The following is a 17615-nucleotide window of genomic DNA, read 5'->3' as shown; positions in this document are numbered from 1 at the left end:
AGTCCATTTGCGATTTAGTCATGGGTTCTTCCTTAGTTGGATCTTTGTGGGTTATGTAATATGTATTATTCGTTGATGATAAAGTCTCTGACTCCCTGGCACCCGCTGGTCTCTGTAGATGTTCCATGTGACCCTCGTCTGCCAGATGATTGACCTCCATGACACTCTCGGTTGTTCCTCCCCCCTCTGACTCCCCTTTTCCTGGGAAGGACCCAACCGACATGTCCTTCCAGTCGCCCTTGTCTGACAATGAGCTTGTTTTGTGACTAGAACAGGCCACTTCCGTTGAACCCGCGCTGTAGGCTCCCCCTATAGCTGTAGGGTCTGTTAGATCCGGAAGAGCTTGACTCAGTCTTACAGTTGTTGACAGATCTGGGGACTGCAGGTTTAAGGATGTCTTTGGTTTGATCACCGGGGTATTGTGAACTAATGCTGCTATTGTAACTTCATGATTTTTTCCCCACACTCCTGTTGATTTTTCCTTGTTACATAAACTCTCCATCTGATCAATATGTTTACTTGTATCACTCGATGGATTACTAGGAGACACAAAAAAGTTTGAGGCGGCTTTGGTTGGGGTATCCAACCGAAGTTCCCTGTGATGGGTCTCAGTTATGGGTTCTATCGGTGTTAAAAGGCCCTGGACTCCTTCCGTTGATGAAAACACTACATCCCCGGGGTCTTTCAAGTACTGGAATCGAGCGCATGATGAAATTTTGTTTTGGATTGATTTTTCAAACAGCGAGGCGATTGGTGAGATCAGTGGATTTTGTATAAAACTTTTTGCTTTATTGGCATTCTGTTCTTCCAGTCTTTTTCGTTTGCGGGTGCCTCGTATAGCTGGAGTCTTATCCCCTGGAGCCTTCCTCACTTTCCCAGACCTCATGATATAACCAACGAAACTGTTTTTACTGATTTATCTTTATTTTTTTTATCTTGATCTTTGACTTTGTCTTAATCTTTGTCTTTATGTCTTGGACCTAGGTGTCGCCCTAGTCCAGCCCTAGCCCAGGCAATAAGAGTATTGAACAACCCCTTACTGCAAGATGCTCACGAGGTATCTCAAGCCTGGTGGTACAGACTGCGCAGTCCTCACGCAGTCCACACGCCCTCCAAAGCCTGTCTGCACCCTTCGCTCCCCTACCGTGTAGCCACTTCGTATACCGCACCAGGCACAACACTAGGAGGATCTGGTGCAGCTGCCGTCAGGAAAACCACGTTGCAGTAATTGCGGGGTAGCCAGTCTCCAATAGGTAGAGCTCTATGACTAAGGTTAGAGGCAGCTTGCACGCTTTTGCAAAAGTCTGGGAAAATCAGGCAAGCGGAGCACACGGGAGGACCTCAGGTGAAGCAGACCTAGTCGGATTCCCCTCTCCTGGTCACACCCCCAGCTCTTACTTAGCGGCTGCCTCTACCGGCAACCGCGCTCGCCTCACCGCCTCACTGCCTCTACCAGATGCTCGTGTCACGGCTTGCACCGGCTCCTTATGCCGACGTGTATAACCTTGCCTCACCTCTTTTTTGCTGTCGAAGAGAGTGATATTCTTGCCAAGCCGAGCCACTACCGGGGTCTCAGCTGGGGCTGGGGTGAAAGCTTTCCTGTTTCATACGCCTCCGTAGTGCCATGCAGAATCCACCGCACTCCCCAATCTCCTTGTCTTCTCTGCGTTCGGCGTTTGGCGTAGAGGGGAGATGGCGGGAGAACTCGCTGCTGCTGCTGCTCGCTGCGACTGTGTAATGGCGATCCTGTGGTCTGGCTCTCTGCTGCTCTCTGCTGGCTGCTTAGATTTACATGCTGACTGTTTGTAATGCTAGAGACACTCTTGTGCTTTGAGACCCTGTGATGACCTTTGCCTACCATTATTTTAACTGACTTACTTGTGTTATTTCATCCTAGCCTGAATGTACGACAGTCCTGCATAAACCTTGCTTCTCTTCTTTCTTGTAATCTTGCTGTCTTTCAGTGGGAGCTGTCATTGAGTGGACAGCCCTGCCAAGAACAGAACGTGTGGGTTGTGCATTTGAAAGCATGGAAGGGAGAGAGAGAATTGTAGAATGTACTCTTTGGTTTCGAAGTGCAGTGTTGTGGGCAGAGATGCATACATGTGCTCGGGGTTGTACTCTTGGCTTTGACATGGCCTCATGTCATCCTTTTACCTGACTTTACCTTGCTTCAGCTTTTCTGCGTGCACAATCGGCTTTGACATGGCCTCATGTCATCCTTTTTCCCTGGCTTTGCCTTGCTTTAGTTTTTCTGCGTGCACAGCAGTGCTTGCAAGTTACTTGGGTTATTCACGTTCAAGGTCTTTCTGTTTTCGTGAAGGATTGTTTATGTATTCTGAAAGGCTTTGTGAGCTTTGTCAAGATAGAAGCTGGAACATGCGAGATTTGAAGAAGGGGACGTGAGAGCTCCTTCCTGCCATTGGAATGCTTGCTCGGAACCTGGCCAGACCTGGTAAGATTCCTCTGGCCCAGGGGGAGGTCTTTCTCTAATCTTTTAGTGTATTTAAAGCTGAGGGTTGTGAACTTGGAAACCGGGAGTGTGGAATCAGAGCGAGGCCGGAGACGTCTATCTCAGAGCATGGACCCTGGTTGCTGAGGTTCTCAATCACGGCTGTTTACTTCCCCAGTCTGAGATGCGGTGTTTTGCACCAGGTGGTGTTTTCAGTTTTTATTATTGCCATTGTGATGTGAGTCAGTAGCTGTGATCATTTGATGTGTGAGTGAGTGTGTTTTCTTTGTGATGTGTGAGTGAATCAAGGTGCACCTCCAAAGTACTCATTTGACGTATATATAGCTCCCTGATCTCTTGCAGGACGTCCAGTATATGTGCTTGGGTCTTATCTCATTATTTGATGCTTGTTTATGAATCAGTATTACTCATGCATTTAGATTTAGGTTATTATTGCTTGCATACCTTATTCTAAAGAGAGAGTCCTTGCATTTTGTAAAATAAAATCCTTTTCTAAAGGTGCTGTGTTAAAGTGTTTTGACTGCGCCAGGTGTTGGGCTACCATGTGGAAGATTCTGTATTATCTGATAGGCGAAATCAAAACACTGTTTCAGGGTAAACTTCCACCCCAGACCAAGCAAGGTAATTATTTTATTCAACTCATTTTGTGGTGTCTTTATGGATGCTAGATGAGCAGCACTCATGTTCTCCTCTCCTAGCTTCTGCTCTACTTAAGGATGATTGACCCTTACATATTAAGTAACATTCGCAAAGTTTGTCCATCCTCTACGCTCAAGATCTATTCATGCCCTTTGGTAATGATCTTCATTTCTCTCCTAGGTCCTATATATCACTTAAGTTCAGATGAGAACTCGTTATCTCAGGAGTTCACAACGTCATTGACAACAAACTAAAGGAACTCCAATAATTCATTGTATTACTGTTATATAATTCATTCAAATGGTGTTTTGGAGATGCACGCGTAAAAGTTGGCTGTTTTTAAATGAGCAATTTTTTGTCTTTGTTATTTCTACAAACTGGGACACAAATAAAAACAGCCCACACAGTGGAGGATCTTAACAGCCAGTCTTAGCCAATCTTTGTGCTCTATAAATAGGAATGGAGAGTCAGGATCTGGGACAGTCTAAACAGAGATCTTGCATATTTCCTTACCTTTCCCACACCCTGATGCATTCAGGCACATCAGGATCTCCCTGAGCGTTGGCTTTGTGCTGCCAAATCAGAAGAAGCCGTGAAAGGACAGAAAGGCTCTGTGGGTGAATGTAAAGAGGCCATGACCCCTCCGAAAATGGAGCCACACCCAGCTGCTGCAGCAACATGTTCTGAATAAAAAGAGAACACTATGGTCAGTTTTCATAGCTATGAAAATCACCACTCTTTACACCAAAGTTCAGTGTACTGGATGTGATATTTACACAATTTCCTACAACTTTAAAATTGATTGCAAGAAAGGAAGGACCAACAACCATTAAAACGTGACACATTGGCAGGATTATGTTTAAGCACAATGCCCTACTATTAGATATTGACATCTGTATATTCTAAACAATTGCATGGAGGTACCAGATTTTGAGAGAGAATTCCATTAAGTTCCTCAAGGACATATTGGTAGTTGGACAAAAGTAATTAGCATAGCTTGGAAATGATGATCCTTGGTCCTATTATACTTTTTCATGCAATGTGTCAATATTAGCCAAACATGGACACAAAATTTAAAAATGTCATAGGATCTTAAAAGTGCATGCATCAAAGCAAAAGCATGTACATAGTTGGGGAAAATCAGAAGTCCAATGCTGAACAAAAGTGTAAGGTTGTGGGTTCTGAGGTGGTCATGGGGCAGAATCATCTATGTGTACTATTACCACTGGTGCCCACAGACAATACCTTTGTACTCTAATGGATAAACCTTTCACTCACTTTGGATGTTTGACTCTCGGGCTAGCTAGGACAGGTAGTCTAAGGTTTACCCCAGGAGTCAAACACATAGCTGGACACAGTGAATAACAACACTAACACTAATGTCCTGACATTGCTTTATCTTTTATTATTGTAATATTTTTATAAACTAATACGTAGATAGATAAGAAAAAATAGGACACTTTCTGGAGAAGACAGCCCTAAAAAATATTAGAGGTCCTACGCAAGAAAGTCTCTATTTTCATTAACTTGCCAAAGTTATCCACTGGGGCTGTGCTGAGGTCATCTTTGGAATGCTCTGAAGTAATGGGGGGTAGGAAACCACATTGATAACTATGAGACAGGGAGGACTCTAGTATTGACGTGAAATGTGGCTGGGCTCTCACAAACTTAAACAATCTAGCACACAGAGGTAAAAGCAGGGTGCCTGTGAGGAATCCCAAGCTTACTAGTTACAGATTGGCTCATTCAGTCAATCTTTCCATGGAGAAGGAGCATGTGTCATGTGATAGGTGACTCCTCCCTTGGACAATACTGCGCATGGTCATCGACTCCATCCTCAGATTGTTTTTCGCCATGATGGGAGATGATGGTGTTAGTAGAAGTAAAGAAAAAAAGGATGTCCATGCGTGTGCATCTAAGTAAGATGAGTACTGGAACGGATACAAGTCCCGGGGAGGCGGGAGGGCGTGTGCGATTCTGCAGCTCTACATGCCAAGAACAGATGCATACTGGTAAGTAGCATTTTCCGTTCGAGGCATATGAGCTGCAGATCGTACACTTAGCAACGATTGTGAAGCAGTGTCTCCCATAGCGGTGGTCGCTTGTATCCGTTGCAGCATACTGAAATAGTGTTTTTAAGACAGCTTGGCCTACTGCAGCTTGTTGATTGGCTTGCACATCAACGCAATAGTGTTTAGTGAAGGTGTGTATTGTAGACCATGTCGCTGCCTTGCATATATCCTCTAGTGGTATGTTTCCTAAGAAAGCCATAGAGGCTCCAAGTTTGCGAGTGGAGTGCGCTCTAGGAGGAACCGTTAGAGTACGTTTAGCTTTTTGATAGCATATTTGAATACACTTTACTATCCATCTGGCAATCCCTCCTTTAGAGATGGGATTGCCTTTGTGTGGGGGAGAAAAAGATACAAATAGTTGTTTTGTCTTTCTGAACGATTTAGTCCTGTCTTTGTAGTATAACAGAGCTCTTCTAACATCTAAGGTATGTAGAGCCCTTTCTGCAACAGAGTCAGGTTTTTGAAAAAACACTGGTAACTCTGATTGGTTAAGGTGAAAAGAAGTAATGACTTTTGGTAGGAATTTAGGATTGGGCCGAAGTACCACTTGGTATCTGAAAAAATGGTTCTTCTATTGTGAATGCTTGTATTTCACTAACTCTTCTGAGAGGTGATGGTAACAAGGAAAGCAGTTTTCCATGTTAGGAACTGCAATTCACACTTATGTAAAGGCTCGAAAGGGGGCCCCATAAGTCTTGTAAGGACCACATTTAGGTTCCATACTGGAGCAGGCGGTAACCTAGGAGGGATTATTCGTTTTAATCCTTCCATAAATGCTTTACTTGCAGGTACTCTAAAAAGAGATAGATGTTGCCTATTTTGTAAATAGGCTGCAATTGCTGCCAGATGCAGGCGTATGGAAGAATAAGCCAAATTGGACCTTTGTAAGTGTAGAAGGTAACAAATAATATTCTGGATGGAAACATCTAGTGGATCAATAGGATTGTTGTTACAATATATTGCAAATCTTTTCCACTTAGCCGCATAACATGCTCTGGTAGTGGGTCTTCTAGCCTCTTTAATTATGTTCATATAGTCTGGTGGTAGGTTTAAATAACAGAACTCTAAGACTTTAGGAGCCAGATCGCCAAATTCAGTTGTCTTGGCTCTGGGTGTCTTATTTCTCCATGGTTCTGTGTTAACAGGGATGGCGTGAGCCGTAACTTTTGATGTGGAACCAGTGAGAGATCTAGTAGTGTGGTGAACCATGGTTGACGTGCCCATGTGGGAGCCACTAATATTAGTTTGAGAGACTGTTGCCTGCGCTTGCGTACTACTAGTGGAATGAGAGGGAGAGGCGGAAAAGCGTACGCAAATCTGCCTGACCAGTTTATCCATATCGCATTCCCCTCCGACCGTGGGTGTGGAAACCTGGCGGCGAAGGTTGGGCATTTTGCATTCTCGTGGGTGGCAAACAGATCTATCTGTGGATGCCCCCACATTTGGAAGAATGGTTGAAGAACTTGTGGGTGTAGCTCCCTCGTGAATCTGTTGTGACTGACGACTCAACAGATCTGCTATCTGATTGTGAATTCCTGGAAGGTGTTCTACTGTCAGGTGTAGGTTTTGAGGAATGGCCCATCTCCAAATGTTCTGTGCAAGCTGGGACAGTGGCAGAGAGTGTGTCCCCCCCTGTTTTTGTACATAATACATAGCTGTCATATTGTCCGTCCGGATTAGAACAGCTTTGTTTTTTACTTGTACCTGAAACGTTTTGAGTGCTAGGAAAATTGCTAGCAGCTCTAGATGGTTGATATGGAACTGTCTTTGTTGGTTGTTCCATTGGCCTTGTGTGGTATAATGTAAGAGATGGGCTCCCCATCCTGTGAGGGATGCATCTGTCGTGAGCACTATTTGTGAAACAGGATCTAGGAACGGCCATCCTTTTGTCAAGTTTTTGGTGTTCCACCATTGCAGAGAGCGATATGTACGGCTGTCTACCAACACCAGGTCTGTGAGCTGACCTTGAGCCTGATTCCACTGTTGTGCTAGACATTCTTGCAATGGGCGCATTTGCAGTCTGGCGTGAGGAACTATGAAGATGCAAGACGCCATCATGTCTATTAATCTCATGAACACTCTGGCTTGGAGAGAGTGCGGATGTCGAAAAAAGGGAGACTAAGGTCTGAATGCTCTGTATCCTGGCTTGACTGGGATACGCTAGAGCTGTAGATTTGTCTATGGTAGCTCCTAGATATTGATGAACGTGCGGAGGCCCCAAGTGCGACTTGGTGTAGTTTATTGTGAACCCCAAGTTGTGCAATGTCTGAATTGTTTGTTTTGTGTGTTGTACACACTGGTTGAAAGATTTTGCTTTTATGAGCCAATAGTCTAGGTAAGGGAAGACATGTATCTGTTGTCTTCTGAGATGTGCTTCTACTACTGCTAAGCACTTTGTAAACACTTGTGGTGGTGTTGTGACCCCGAATGGAAGGACTTTGAACTGATAGTGCTGTCCTTGTATGACAAACCTTAGATACTTCCTGTGCGCAGGATGTATAGGAATGTGAAAGTAGGTGTCCTTTAGGTCTAGTGTTGAAAGAAAGTCCCCCTGTTGTAATAGTGGGAGTACTTGTGGTAAATTGATCATGTGAAAATGATCCGATTGTATGTAATGGTTGAGTGGCCTGAGATCGAGAATTGGTCTTAATGTCCCGTCCTTTTTGGGAATTAGGAAGTACAGAGAGTAAACTCCTGTTCCCCTTTCCTCTAAAGGAACTAATTGAATAGCATCTTTTTGTAGAAGTGCTAGAACTAGAGTAGTGTGTTCTGTGGACATTGGACGCTGCCTGGGTGGTATGTTTGGGGGGGTTGCCGTGAGTTCTAGGCAGTAGCCATGTTGGATAATTTGTCTTACCCACCTGTCTGTTGTAATGGAATTCCAGACAGGTAGGAACTGTGATAATCTGCCCCCCACAGGAGTGGAATGCTGTAGGGGAGGCAGATGGAGGTCACTGTTTGGGAGTGGAAGAGGAGCGGTGGTTGTTATTACCTCTACCTCTTCCCTTATTATTATTGCCTCTGTATCCTCCTCTAAAATAGCCTTTGTTAGAGGAGGTCTGTGTATGTGTCTTAAAAGATGTTGTATCTGTGCCGGTCTGCTTGGAGCTTCCTCGATAAAAGGAGCGGCGAAAAGAACTTCTAGTCTGCGTGGATTGTAATGCACCCATAGACTTAGCTGTGTCCGTGTCTTTCTTCATCTTTTCTAGTGTGTTGTCTACTTCTGGCCCGAACAACTGGTTTTGATTGAAGGGCTGGTTTAAGATGGTAGTCTGTACTTCTTGTTTAAAACCTGAAATGCGTAACCACGCATGTCGTCTCAGTATGACACTAGTATTGACTGCTCTGGATACTGTGTCAGCTACATCTAGAGGCATTGGATATTAATTTGCCTTTTTGTAAGAGCTCTACTGCCTGATCCTTATATTGATCTGGGAGGTGCTCCATTAATTTTTCTAGCTGATCGTAGTGAGCCCTATTATGTCAGAGTAAGGCTTGTGTGTTTGCTATGCGCCAAATATTTGTGGCCTGCGCAGCAATCCGTTTCCCTGACGCATCAATGATTTTAGATTCTTTGTCAGACGGGAGCGTATCACCAGAGGTTTGGGAATTGGCTCTTTTACGTGCATTAGACACTACCAAAGATTCTAGTGGCAGATGCCCATTAATATAGACTGGGTCAGATGGTGCTGGTCTATACTTACTCTATTCTGGGGTTTAACACCCTACATCGTACCAGGTCTTTAAATATGTCTGGAGCATGTTTAACGACTCCTTTGATCATAGGTAGTATTTGTGTAGCCCTTTGTGACTGCTCAAAAGTGTCTAGTAAAAAATCATCCTCAATGGCATCAGAGTGCATTGAGACACCATGGTAAAGGGAAGATCTATTTAAATGATGATTAAACCCAATACTATCTTCTGGAGGGGAAGGTTTTGTTGGGTAGTACTGAGGATCAGGAATGTCTGGCACGTTATGTGGTGGAAAATTGTACATTTCGTCATCCTTAGGATATTCTGGATTGACATCCTCATCTAAAGGGTATGCATGTGGCTCTGGTACGTCATTCCCCCACCTAGATCATACTCCTCGTCAGTGTGGTGTGATGATGCAGGAGATTGAACAGGAGAAGTTATAGGTTCAATATAAGGAGGGATAGGAGAGGAAGAAGGTGAAGGAGAGTAAGGGTGCATTGGAGAAGTTGCACAATCCTTCTTGGCAGGAACCACAGGTGGAAGTGGTGTGTCTGCTGGTCTTTTCTTGTGAGGAATTGCTTCCACATGTACAGTCTTTGGATTAATGTAGACCTTTTTCTGTTTAGGATCTGGTCTAAATAGTTCTTCCTCATGTACAATCTTTTTCGGCGTCGATTTCTTCGGTGCCGGTAGAGGTTGTTTAGTGTTTTTTGCTTTAGGAGGAGTTACAGAGTCCTGTGGCAAAATCTTTGGTGCCGAAGGTGGTTTTGGCTTGGTAGGCTTGTCAGAGGGTTTAGGCAAATCTGTATCAGGCCTTGGAGTCTTCGGTACCGATTTAGGTGTGGAGACCGGTTTTGTTGGGCCTGCGGCGCCGGAATATTTCTTTTCATCCTTATTTTTGAGACCGGAAGGTTTCGGAGTCGAAGTTTTCGAGTCCGATACAGTCTTTGGCTTCGGCACCGATGGTTCCTAAGATTCTTTGTCTTTGGGCACCGAAGGGTGTATTGGCTTCGGTGTCGAAGAGTCCTTCGGTGTCCAAGGATGTTTCTGTGCCAATGGAGGAGGTGGAATTGGCACATGTGGCTTTTTCGGTGCCGAAGCACCACAAGGCGTAGTCTTTTTCCTCGGAGCCGAGCCCGAAGGCGGGGCGTCGGAGGGTAATTTTCGGTCTCGACTGGGCCCCATAGGAGGAGGGCCGACCACTGCCTTTGTATTGGGTAGTGTATGTGGTGCAGGGGCAGTGGTACTCATGGGTTGTCGAGATGGAATCGAATCATCCGAGTCCTCTGCCCCCGATATGATCTGGAGATCAGGCAAGTCTTCCTCAGTGACGAGTGGAGGCTCGTCCTCGGATACATCTTCGAGTGGAGCTTCTTCTCCGGAGTCATCCTCTCCGACGGTTTCCCCCTCAAAGATGGCCTCCGGTGCTGGCGCTGATCTCCTCATTTCGTGTCGACGGGCCCTCCGATCCGGAATGGTCTTTTTCGATCGGAAGGAGGCACAGGCTGTGCAAGTTGACTCGTCGTGTTCGACGATAGACTGAGGTTGCAAACCTCGTGATGGTCGCTATGAGGGAATTTCGCTCAACATAGCGGGCATCTCTTGAATGGAGTTCTTTCCATGAGGCGTAGGCCGCACAGCGCCTATAGGCCAAACGGCCCGCGACGACACACCGGAAAGTAGCTGGTGATGTCGAAAAGTCTATTCGATGTCTAAAATTATTTTTATAAAGTTTCACTCTTTGAAGTTGCTGAAAAGTCTTTTCTAGCCGGAGCGGAAAACTTTCATCCGAACCCAGTGGCGGAAAAAACAATCGGAGGATGGAGTCGATGACCATGCGCAGTATTGTCCAAGGGAGGAGTCACCTATCTCGTGACTACAAAGACTTCTTCCAAGAAGACAACAACCTGCAATCATCTGAGCCCAACACCAGGTGGTGATCTATTGCTAAGTGTACGATATGCAGCTCATCTGCCTCGAACAAAAAGCATCTACAAGTTTTCTTCACATCCGCATCCAAAAGTCCTATCACCAGCGATTTTGCCAGTTCTCTCCCAAGTGGATGCAGTTCCTTCTGTTTCATGGCCCTTCTGTAACATCCTCTATAGGGTGAGCAATTCACTTCATGTCATCATGGACACTCTTTCCAGTGCTGGGACAACCAAATGCATTATGGGTTGTCTGTAATGATTTGTGTCCATTGAATTTATCATAGTGACTTACCTGATAGCAATGACCAGGGAAAATGGTGGCAAGGCGCAGGTAAAGGTATTTAACTAGGTCACATGAAAATGCATTGCCTTGAAAATCTATTTGCCTTTACCAATGTTGACAGGCATTTTTTGTTTTGTAGGTTTGCAATTAAATCCAGCTGGAGCAGACCGCAGATTCTCAAGATTTGATGCAGATGTTCTTAATGGAGTTCCGACAAGGAGCTTCCGAAGGTATCCACATAGCAGCTGAGGATACCTAGAAGGTGTTGTGCTGAGACGTACAAGTCATTTGCACTCCCAAATTGACCGGTCCACCAACCTAGAGAGCCAAGTGGATCTTTTCAACAGCTGGGTCAGTCGGGGGGTTGAGACTGCTTCCAAACCGGCTCAGAACATTTCCCAACGCGGGCTACCTTCCCAACCCTGGTACACGCCAGCATTAAAAGAACTAAAAAGGTCTTGCAAAAAATTTGAGCGGCTCTGGCGGGTTGCATACTCCCCGCAAACTAAAGCAGACCTTCGTGTAGCCCAAAGAGAGTACTACACAGCAGTCAAGACGGCGAAAGGTGCTTATTTTGCGGCTAGGATCCTAAAAGCAGATAACAATGATAAGGAAATCTTTGCCATAGTTCAAAGCTTTCTTTCGCCTATAGCGGAGCATAAAAAGATCCCGGTTTCTGCCGAATGGTGTGAGGAGCTCTCTTCCTTCTTTATCAACAAAATCAGGCTTATTGAAGAGGGATTAGCTATGAGCACTGCTGCCTCACACCCCCCGGAGCTGACTCCTGGCGCCCCCGCTAGTAGCTGCCTTACCAAATTCACTATGGTGGATCAATTGGACATCCTAACGCTTCTAAAATCTTTAAAATCAGGCTCCCCCTCGGATCCTTGCCCGGCAAGAGTTCTGGCGGGAGTAGCAGACTGTGTAGGTTCTGAGGTCACTACTTTGATCAATTGGTCTTTACAATCGGCAGTGGTACCTAAGCAGTGGAAGCAAGCCAAACTCTTGCCTCTCCTGAAGAAACCTTCGGCAGACCCCGCTACTGCAGCCAACTACCGCCCCATCTCCCTGCTCCCGGCACTGGCGAAGGTCTGCGAAAAGGTTGTCTTTCGGCAGCTGAACGCCTTTGTGGAGGAGTCTGGTGCGCTACATCCAGCCCAGTCGGGCTTTAGGTCATCCTTCAGCACTGAGACAGCTTTGGTGGAGGTGGTGGAAGCCATTAGGGAGTGCACGGACAAGGGTGGCAGAGCGGCGCTAATTTTATTGGACCTCTCTGCCGCCTGGCCCGCCTCACTGAGATAGGCATCACTGGGGCTGTGTGGTCCTGGCTGGTATCCTTCCTGGACTCCCGCTATCAGCAAGTCTGGATGCCCCCGTACTCTTCCTCGGCCAGGCTTGTTCAGACCGGGGTCCCACAGGGCTCTACTTTGAGCCCACTTCTTTTAAACATCTATATGACCCCGCTGATCTACCTGGCCGAGGAGCTGGGTGCAAAAATTATGGCCTACGCCGATGACACCCAGCTCCTGTTTACATGGGGCAACTCGACATTAGAAACTGATGTCGCACAAAAATGCCTGGCAGCCGTTTTCACCTGGTTAGCTCATGCCAAACTCAAGTGCAATGAGGGAAAATCAGAGATTTTACTATACGGTCAATTTCCAAGCCAATTCACTGAATTAATTTGGCCACCTGATTTTCCCCGTCCCCTCTCTGAAGGTGGCCCAGCCAAGAACCTGGGCATATGGTTTAACGCAGATCTGAGGTTCGCAGAGCAGATCAAGCGATTGACGGGTGCCTGCTTCGGGACCCTCAGATCTCTGAGTAGATTCTTTCCTCTCTTACCCCAGCCAGCTAAAGAAACGGTCGCTAGGGCCCTCATATTGTCCCGCCTGGACTATGCTAACGCTTTGTATCTGGGTTCCCCTTCCTTTCTGGTTAATAAACTTCAGCTTATCCAGAATGCTGCCGCAAGACTCCTGCTGGGTATCTCTAGACGAAACAGCATAAGACATCAATTGGCTACTCTTCACTGGCTGCCGGTGGCCCAAAGAGTCCAATTCAAGGCCCTGGTACTCACGCATCGAGCCCTTCATCATACTGGTCCTGCCTACCTCAGGAAAAGAGTGACTTTCCATGTCCCAAGCCGCCACCTAAGGTCGGCTTCCCAACGAAGGATGGTAGTTCCCCGCTTCCGGCGAACCAGATTGGGCGGTCAATCTTTTTCGGTCAAAGCCGCTACCCTCTGGAACTCCCTCCCATTCACTCTCAGGGACACCAGAGACCTTGGTTGCTTTAAGAAGCTCCCTAAGACCCATCTTTTTAACATAGCCTATTAAAGTTGTTTTGTTCGGCTGTTCAGCTCTCGACTTCTCTGTGGTTATGGTCGCGCCAGGATACTCTTGAGTAATTGTGCGCGCAATAAATATCCATATAACATAACATTTGCACCACCTAGTTCAAGAGCACCAGTCTCCTTTAACAGGGTATGAGAGCTTGTGCCTACTTGCTTGGTCATCTATTTACGCATTGTAGGAAAGTGGCTCTATATATACTGGACCAAAGTAAGGTACAGTGTGCGTAGAGTCCTCAGCCCCCAGAGGTTTGGCGGAGGCTAAAGTTAGATATAACCTTACTCTCTAAAGCGGTAGCTTGGGCGAGCAGTAAGGCAGTATCAGAGGCATTTGTTGTACACACTCAGTCAGCAAATGGTCTCACACACTCAAGAACTGAACTCTAAGCCAATTGTTTTATATCAAAAGATATAGTGGTTTTATTCTAGAACCAACAAGGCATCAAAATATACTTTCTCAGAATGAGTTCTCTTTAGTTAAATACTTTTCAAATAGGCATTAGACTTTTGAAATCTAATAGTTACAGTTTGTTGAAATTGGCAACACAATTTCAAATACAATGCAACATTGAGCTCAATGGGAATTTTCAGTTAAATGCAATTAATTACTTTGTAGATTACTTTCCTAACCACAAGACTGGATCCTGGATTCAGTAGGTGGACACATCCTGTAAATAGTGAAGTAAAAGCCTTTTGGTTATAGTAGTATTTTTATGGAATATTATAGTATTTTAAAAGTGGACACTTAGAAACGTTTTCAGTTGAAATTACCAATGTTATCCTATGGACGGAAATTCAAGTTGCAGGTAAAGTATGTTCACATTACTTTTGTATTCCAGTACTGGACTCCTAGGTTCAGCACTGAGACATCCATCTAAAACAGGTAAGCAATTACTTTTTGGTAGTTGGTACGATTTTTAAAGAATATTTGTAGTTTGCAAAAATCGACAGGAGAAATTTCACAGAACAACAGCCAATGGTTTCCTATGGGAGAAAATTCAGGTTACTGGCAAGTACGGTTAAAATTACTTTTCAGGGTTTTTGCTGGGCTAAAAGATGCAGCACTGAGGTCTCTCCTGATAACAGGTGAGTAAGTCGGAATTCGTTGTTCGGCTGATTTTGGGTGAATATTTTAAAGTTCCAAAACTCTACACTTAGAAGAAATTCGGAGTAAAACCAATCAATGTTAGCCTATGGAAGGAAAGTGAGTTATCGGCTTTTAGGTAAGTACTCTACTGGCAGAGTTAACGTTCTGGGCATAGACTCAGAGTCAGGTAGGTACACCCTCAGCGGCACAGGGGCAGCTGGGTGCAGAGGTAGTTACGCCCAATGTTATCCAATGTGCGGCAGGGGGTCTTCAGTTGGTGGCTGCTGGCTAGCAGGCCACGCCGCAGTGGGAGCTGGGCTCCTGGTCACTTGCTCAGGGTAAATGGGGAAGTATGACAGGAAACCGGTTGCACGGCCAGGGGCACTCGGGCGGCTGGGTGCTGGGTGCTTTTGAGCATTCGGGCGCTCTATGCTATCCAATGGAGATCTTGGAAAGTGGAAAAAGGCTGCAGGCTTCGGGACGGAGACGCTTCAGTGGCGACCAACACTCCGAGAGGTAACTTGGGGTCTTAGAGGATAGGTAGGCACCCAGGAGTTGGGCACAGGGGGCCGTGGGGCGCCGGGGTGTCTTTTGACGTCAGGAAATCTTACTCTCAAATAGTCACGGTTGGAGGGGTCCCTGGTTGTGAGGCTGCAGGCGTCATCTGGTTCGCAGAGGAGGGTATTTGGGCAGAGGACTTCGGGTTCCAGTCACCGGGGGGACGTCCTCGTTGTCTTGAATCACTCAACCTTGGTGGGTGCAGTGTGTGATGGAGTCGCAGTTCCTGGCTGGCACCAGGGGTATTGTTGTTGGAGCAGAACCACTGCTCATGGGAGTCCCAGTCTTTCAGAGTGTCAAGGCAGGCAGGTCCTCCGTGGTTTTCAAGGTTGCTGCTCGCAGGAGTCGCCAGGATTTAGCAGAAGCAGGTTCAAGGATCGACAGGCCTGTAGGGCTGGGGCCAAGTCAGTTGGTGTCGTCCTTTTGTTAGCAGCTGCACGGTGGGTCTTCTTCTTGATCTTCTTCCTTGTTTTCGTATCAGGATCTGAGGAAGGAAGGTATAGGGTGCCCCTAAATACTATATTTAGGGGCGTCACAGGTAGGGTGAAGGCAGGGACCAATAGGTCCCTGTCCTGGGGTGGGTACACCCCCTAACCTGCTCCTCTCCTGTGGGAGGGGGCAGGAGCCTAGCTGTGAGTGGGTAGGGCTCCCCCATCCTCAAGATGGCGGTAGCCCGGAGTCGTGCCCGGAGTTGTGCTTCACCTCGCCTCCTCCACCTGAGGGGTGAAGTTGACACAGGTTGGCACATCCCCTTTCCTGACGTAGGTTTCCGGCCAATCTTTCTGACAAAGTGAAGCTTACCCCTGCCCATCCTGGGGGAGGAGACTTAGCACCTCGCCCACGACGTGCATTGTTGCAGGCCCAGGAGAGCGGGGGCTCTCCACCCAGGGGTCTAGCAACATGTCTGCTGTGTGACAGCCTAGGCAGTCTCTCAGACAAGACGTGGATTGTAGGTTAGGTTTAAGGGGGCATCTCTAAGATGCCCTCTGTAGAGCATTTTACATTACATCCCACACTGGCATCAGTGTGGGTTTAATGTGCTGAGAAGTTTGATATCAAACTTGTCAGCCTTCAGTGTAGCCATTATGGGGCGGAGGAGTTCGTAATGACAATTTCCTAGCAGCATATACTCTTAATGGCATCACTGCACACAGTGTCCAGGAATGGCCCTGGGTACTGTAGGGGCACAGGGCTCATGCACCTGTGCCCACACCACTGGCATAGGGCACCCAGCTAGAGGGGTGACTGATGTATGCCAGGGCAGTGGGGTTGTGGGCATGGCACACAGGGATGTGTGCCATGTCGACTCTTTGTTTAGTTCTGCACCAGGGCACTCAGCCTGCAAAGGCAGTGTGTGTGTGTCAGGATGCAGGGCCCCTAAGGGTGGCACAATAAGTCCTGCAGCCCTTAGGGGTCTTCTCTGGTCACAATGCCCTGGGTACCCATGGTACCATTTACCAGGGGCCGATATGTGGCCAGAGAAGCCAATTGGGTTTTAGTTTCAATACAGTTTTAGGGAAGAAACATAGGCCCTGAGCAAGTGGGAGGAGCACAGGGCACACTCAGTCAAAGCACATCAGCAATTCAGCAAAAAGTGGGGGCACACTATGCAAGAAAGATGGCACTTTCTCACAAGCATAGATGGAATTCATAGATCACAAATGTAGGCAACAGGCAGCACGGTACCTGGTCAAATAAAACAGAAAGTCAAGAGTAAAAGGAAAAGCTGGATGATAGTGGACATTAATATATTGTGATGTGGTGTTCCTCTAAGGGGGTAAGTCTTCAACTCTTTCCTCAATTGGTGCAGCGTTGGGGCAGTCCTGATAGAGACCTTGTAGTAACTGCAGACCAAGGCATATTGTCTGGAACTCCAGGACAATGATATAAATATTTTCATCCTAATGCAATAATAGACCCTTTGTGAACAACTTCTGCATGTGAATCCCCAGTAATCCATCAATGCCTCTGCTGTTGTGCTGTAGCTTAGGTGAAGAGGATGAAACGGAAGCCCTAGTGCTTGGGTATTCACCACAAAAGAGGCTGCTTATGACATTAGTCAACATTCACAACACTATCCCAGGATCCAGTTGCTTGATAAAAGTGCTAATCCAGGTCCTGGTGGAATGGACACATCTGTAGCAGGTAGAATGGGATCAGCGCCTTGTACAACAGACTCACAGGGCATTTGTAAACTCTGGTGTGCAAAATTCTGTGGTAACTGCCATCATTTTGGAAATCAGAGCCAACAAAAATGTATTGCTTTGAGAAGTGGGCGTACTGATGCATCGTGCTGACCAGATCCCATAACTCTTTATGTACTCCGGCAATAGGAGATGCTCCGATGTCAGGTGAATGATGTAGCATAGTGCCCAGTACCAGATCCCCTGCACTAGGGAAGAGACTTGAGTGTGTGCGCCGGTTGGAATACATGGAGGTCAAGTTATCTGGCTTGATCAAGACTACTTTGCTGTGAATTAATCTGCAGAATGGTTTTGAGGGTTAACTAAATAGCAAACAGTT

General features: G+C 46.4%; 1 protein-coding gene across 1 annotated transcript in view; it reads right to left on the bottom strand.

Annotated features, from left to right (window-relative positions):
• Positions 1–17615, bottom strand: part of LOC147710842 (E3 ubiquitin-protein ligase UBR4-like) — a 288585-nt gene that overhangs the window by 33521 nt on the left and 237449 nt on the right. The window contains exon 18 of the mRNA XM_086921578.1: positions 3626–3795. Coding sequence (XP_086777704.1) covers positions 3626–3795 — 170 coding nt within the window. The remainder of the gene's footprint in view (positions 1–3625; positions 3796–17615) is intronic.

The sequence above is a fragment of the Lissotriton vulgaris genome, chromosome 5 (genome assembly GCF_964263255.1).
Source record: "Lissotriton vulgaris chromosome 5, aLisVul1.2, whole genome shotgun sequence".
Lineage (NCBI taxonomy): Eukaryota > Metazoa > Chordata > Amphibia > Caudata > Salamandridae > Lissotriton > Lissotriton vulgaris.
This window is presented reverse-complemented; position numbering and strand designations above follow the sequence as displayed.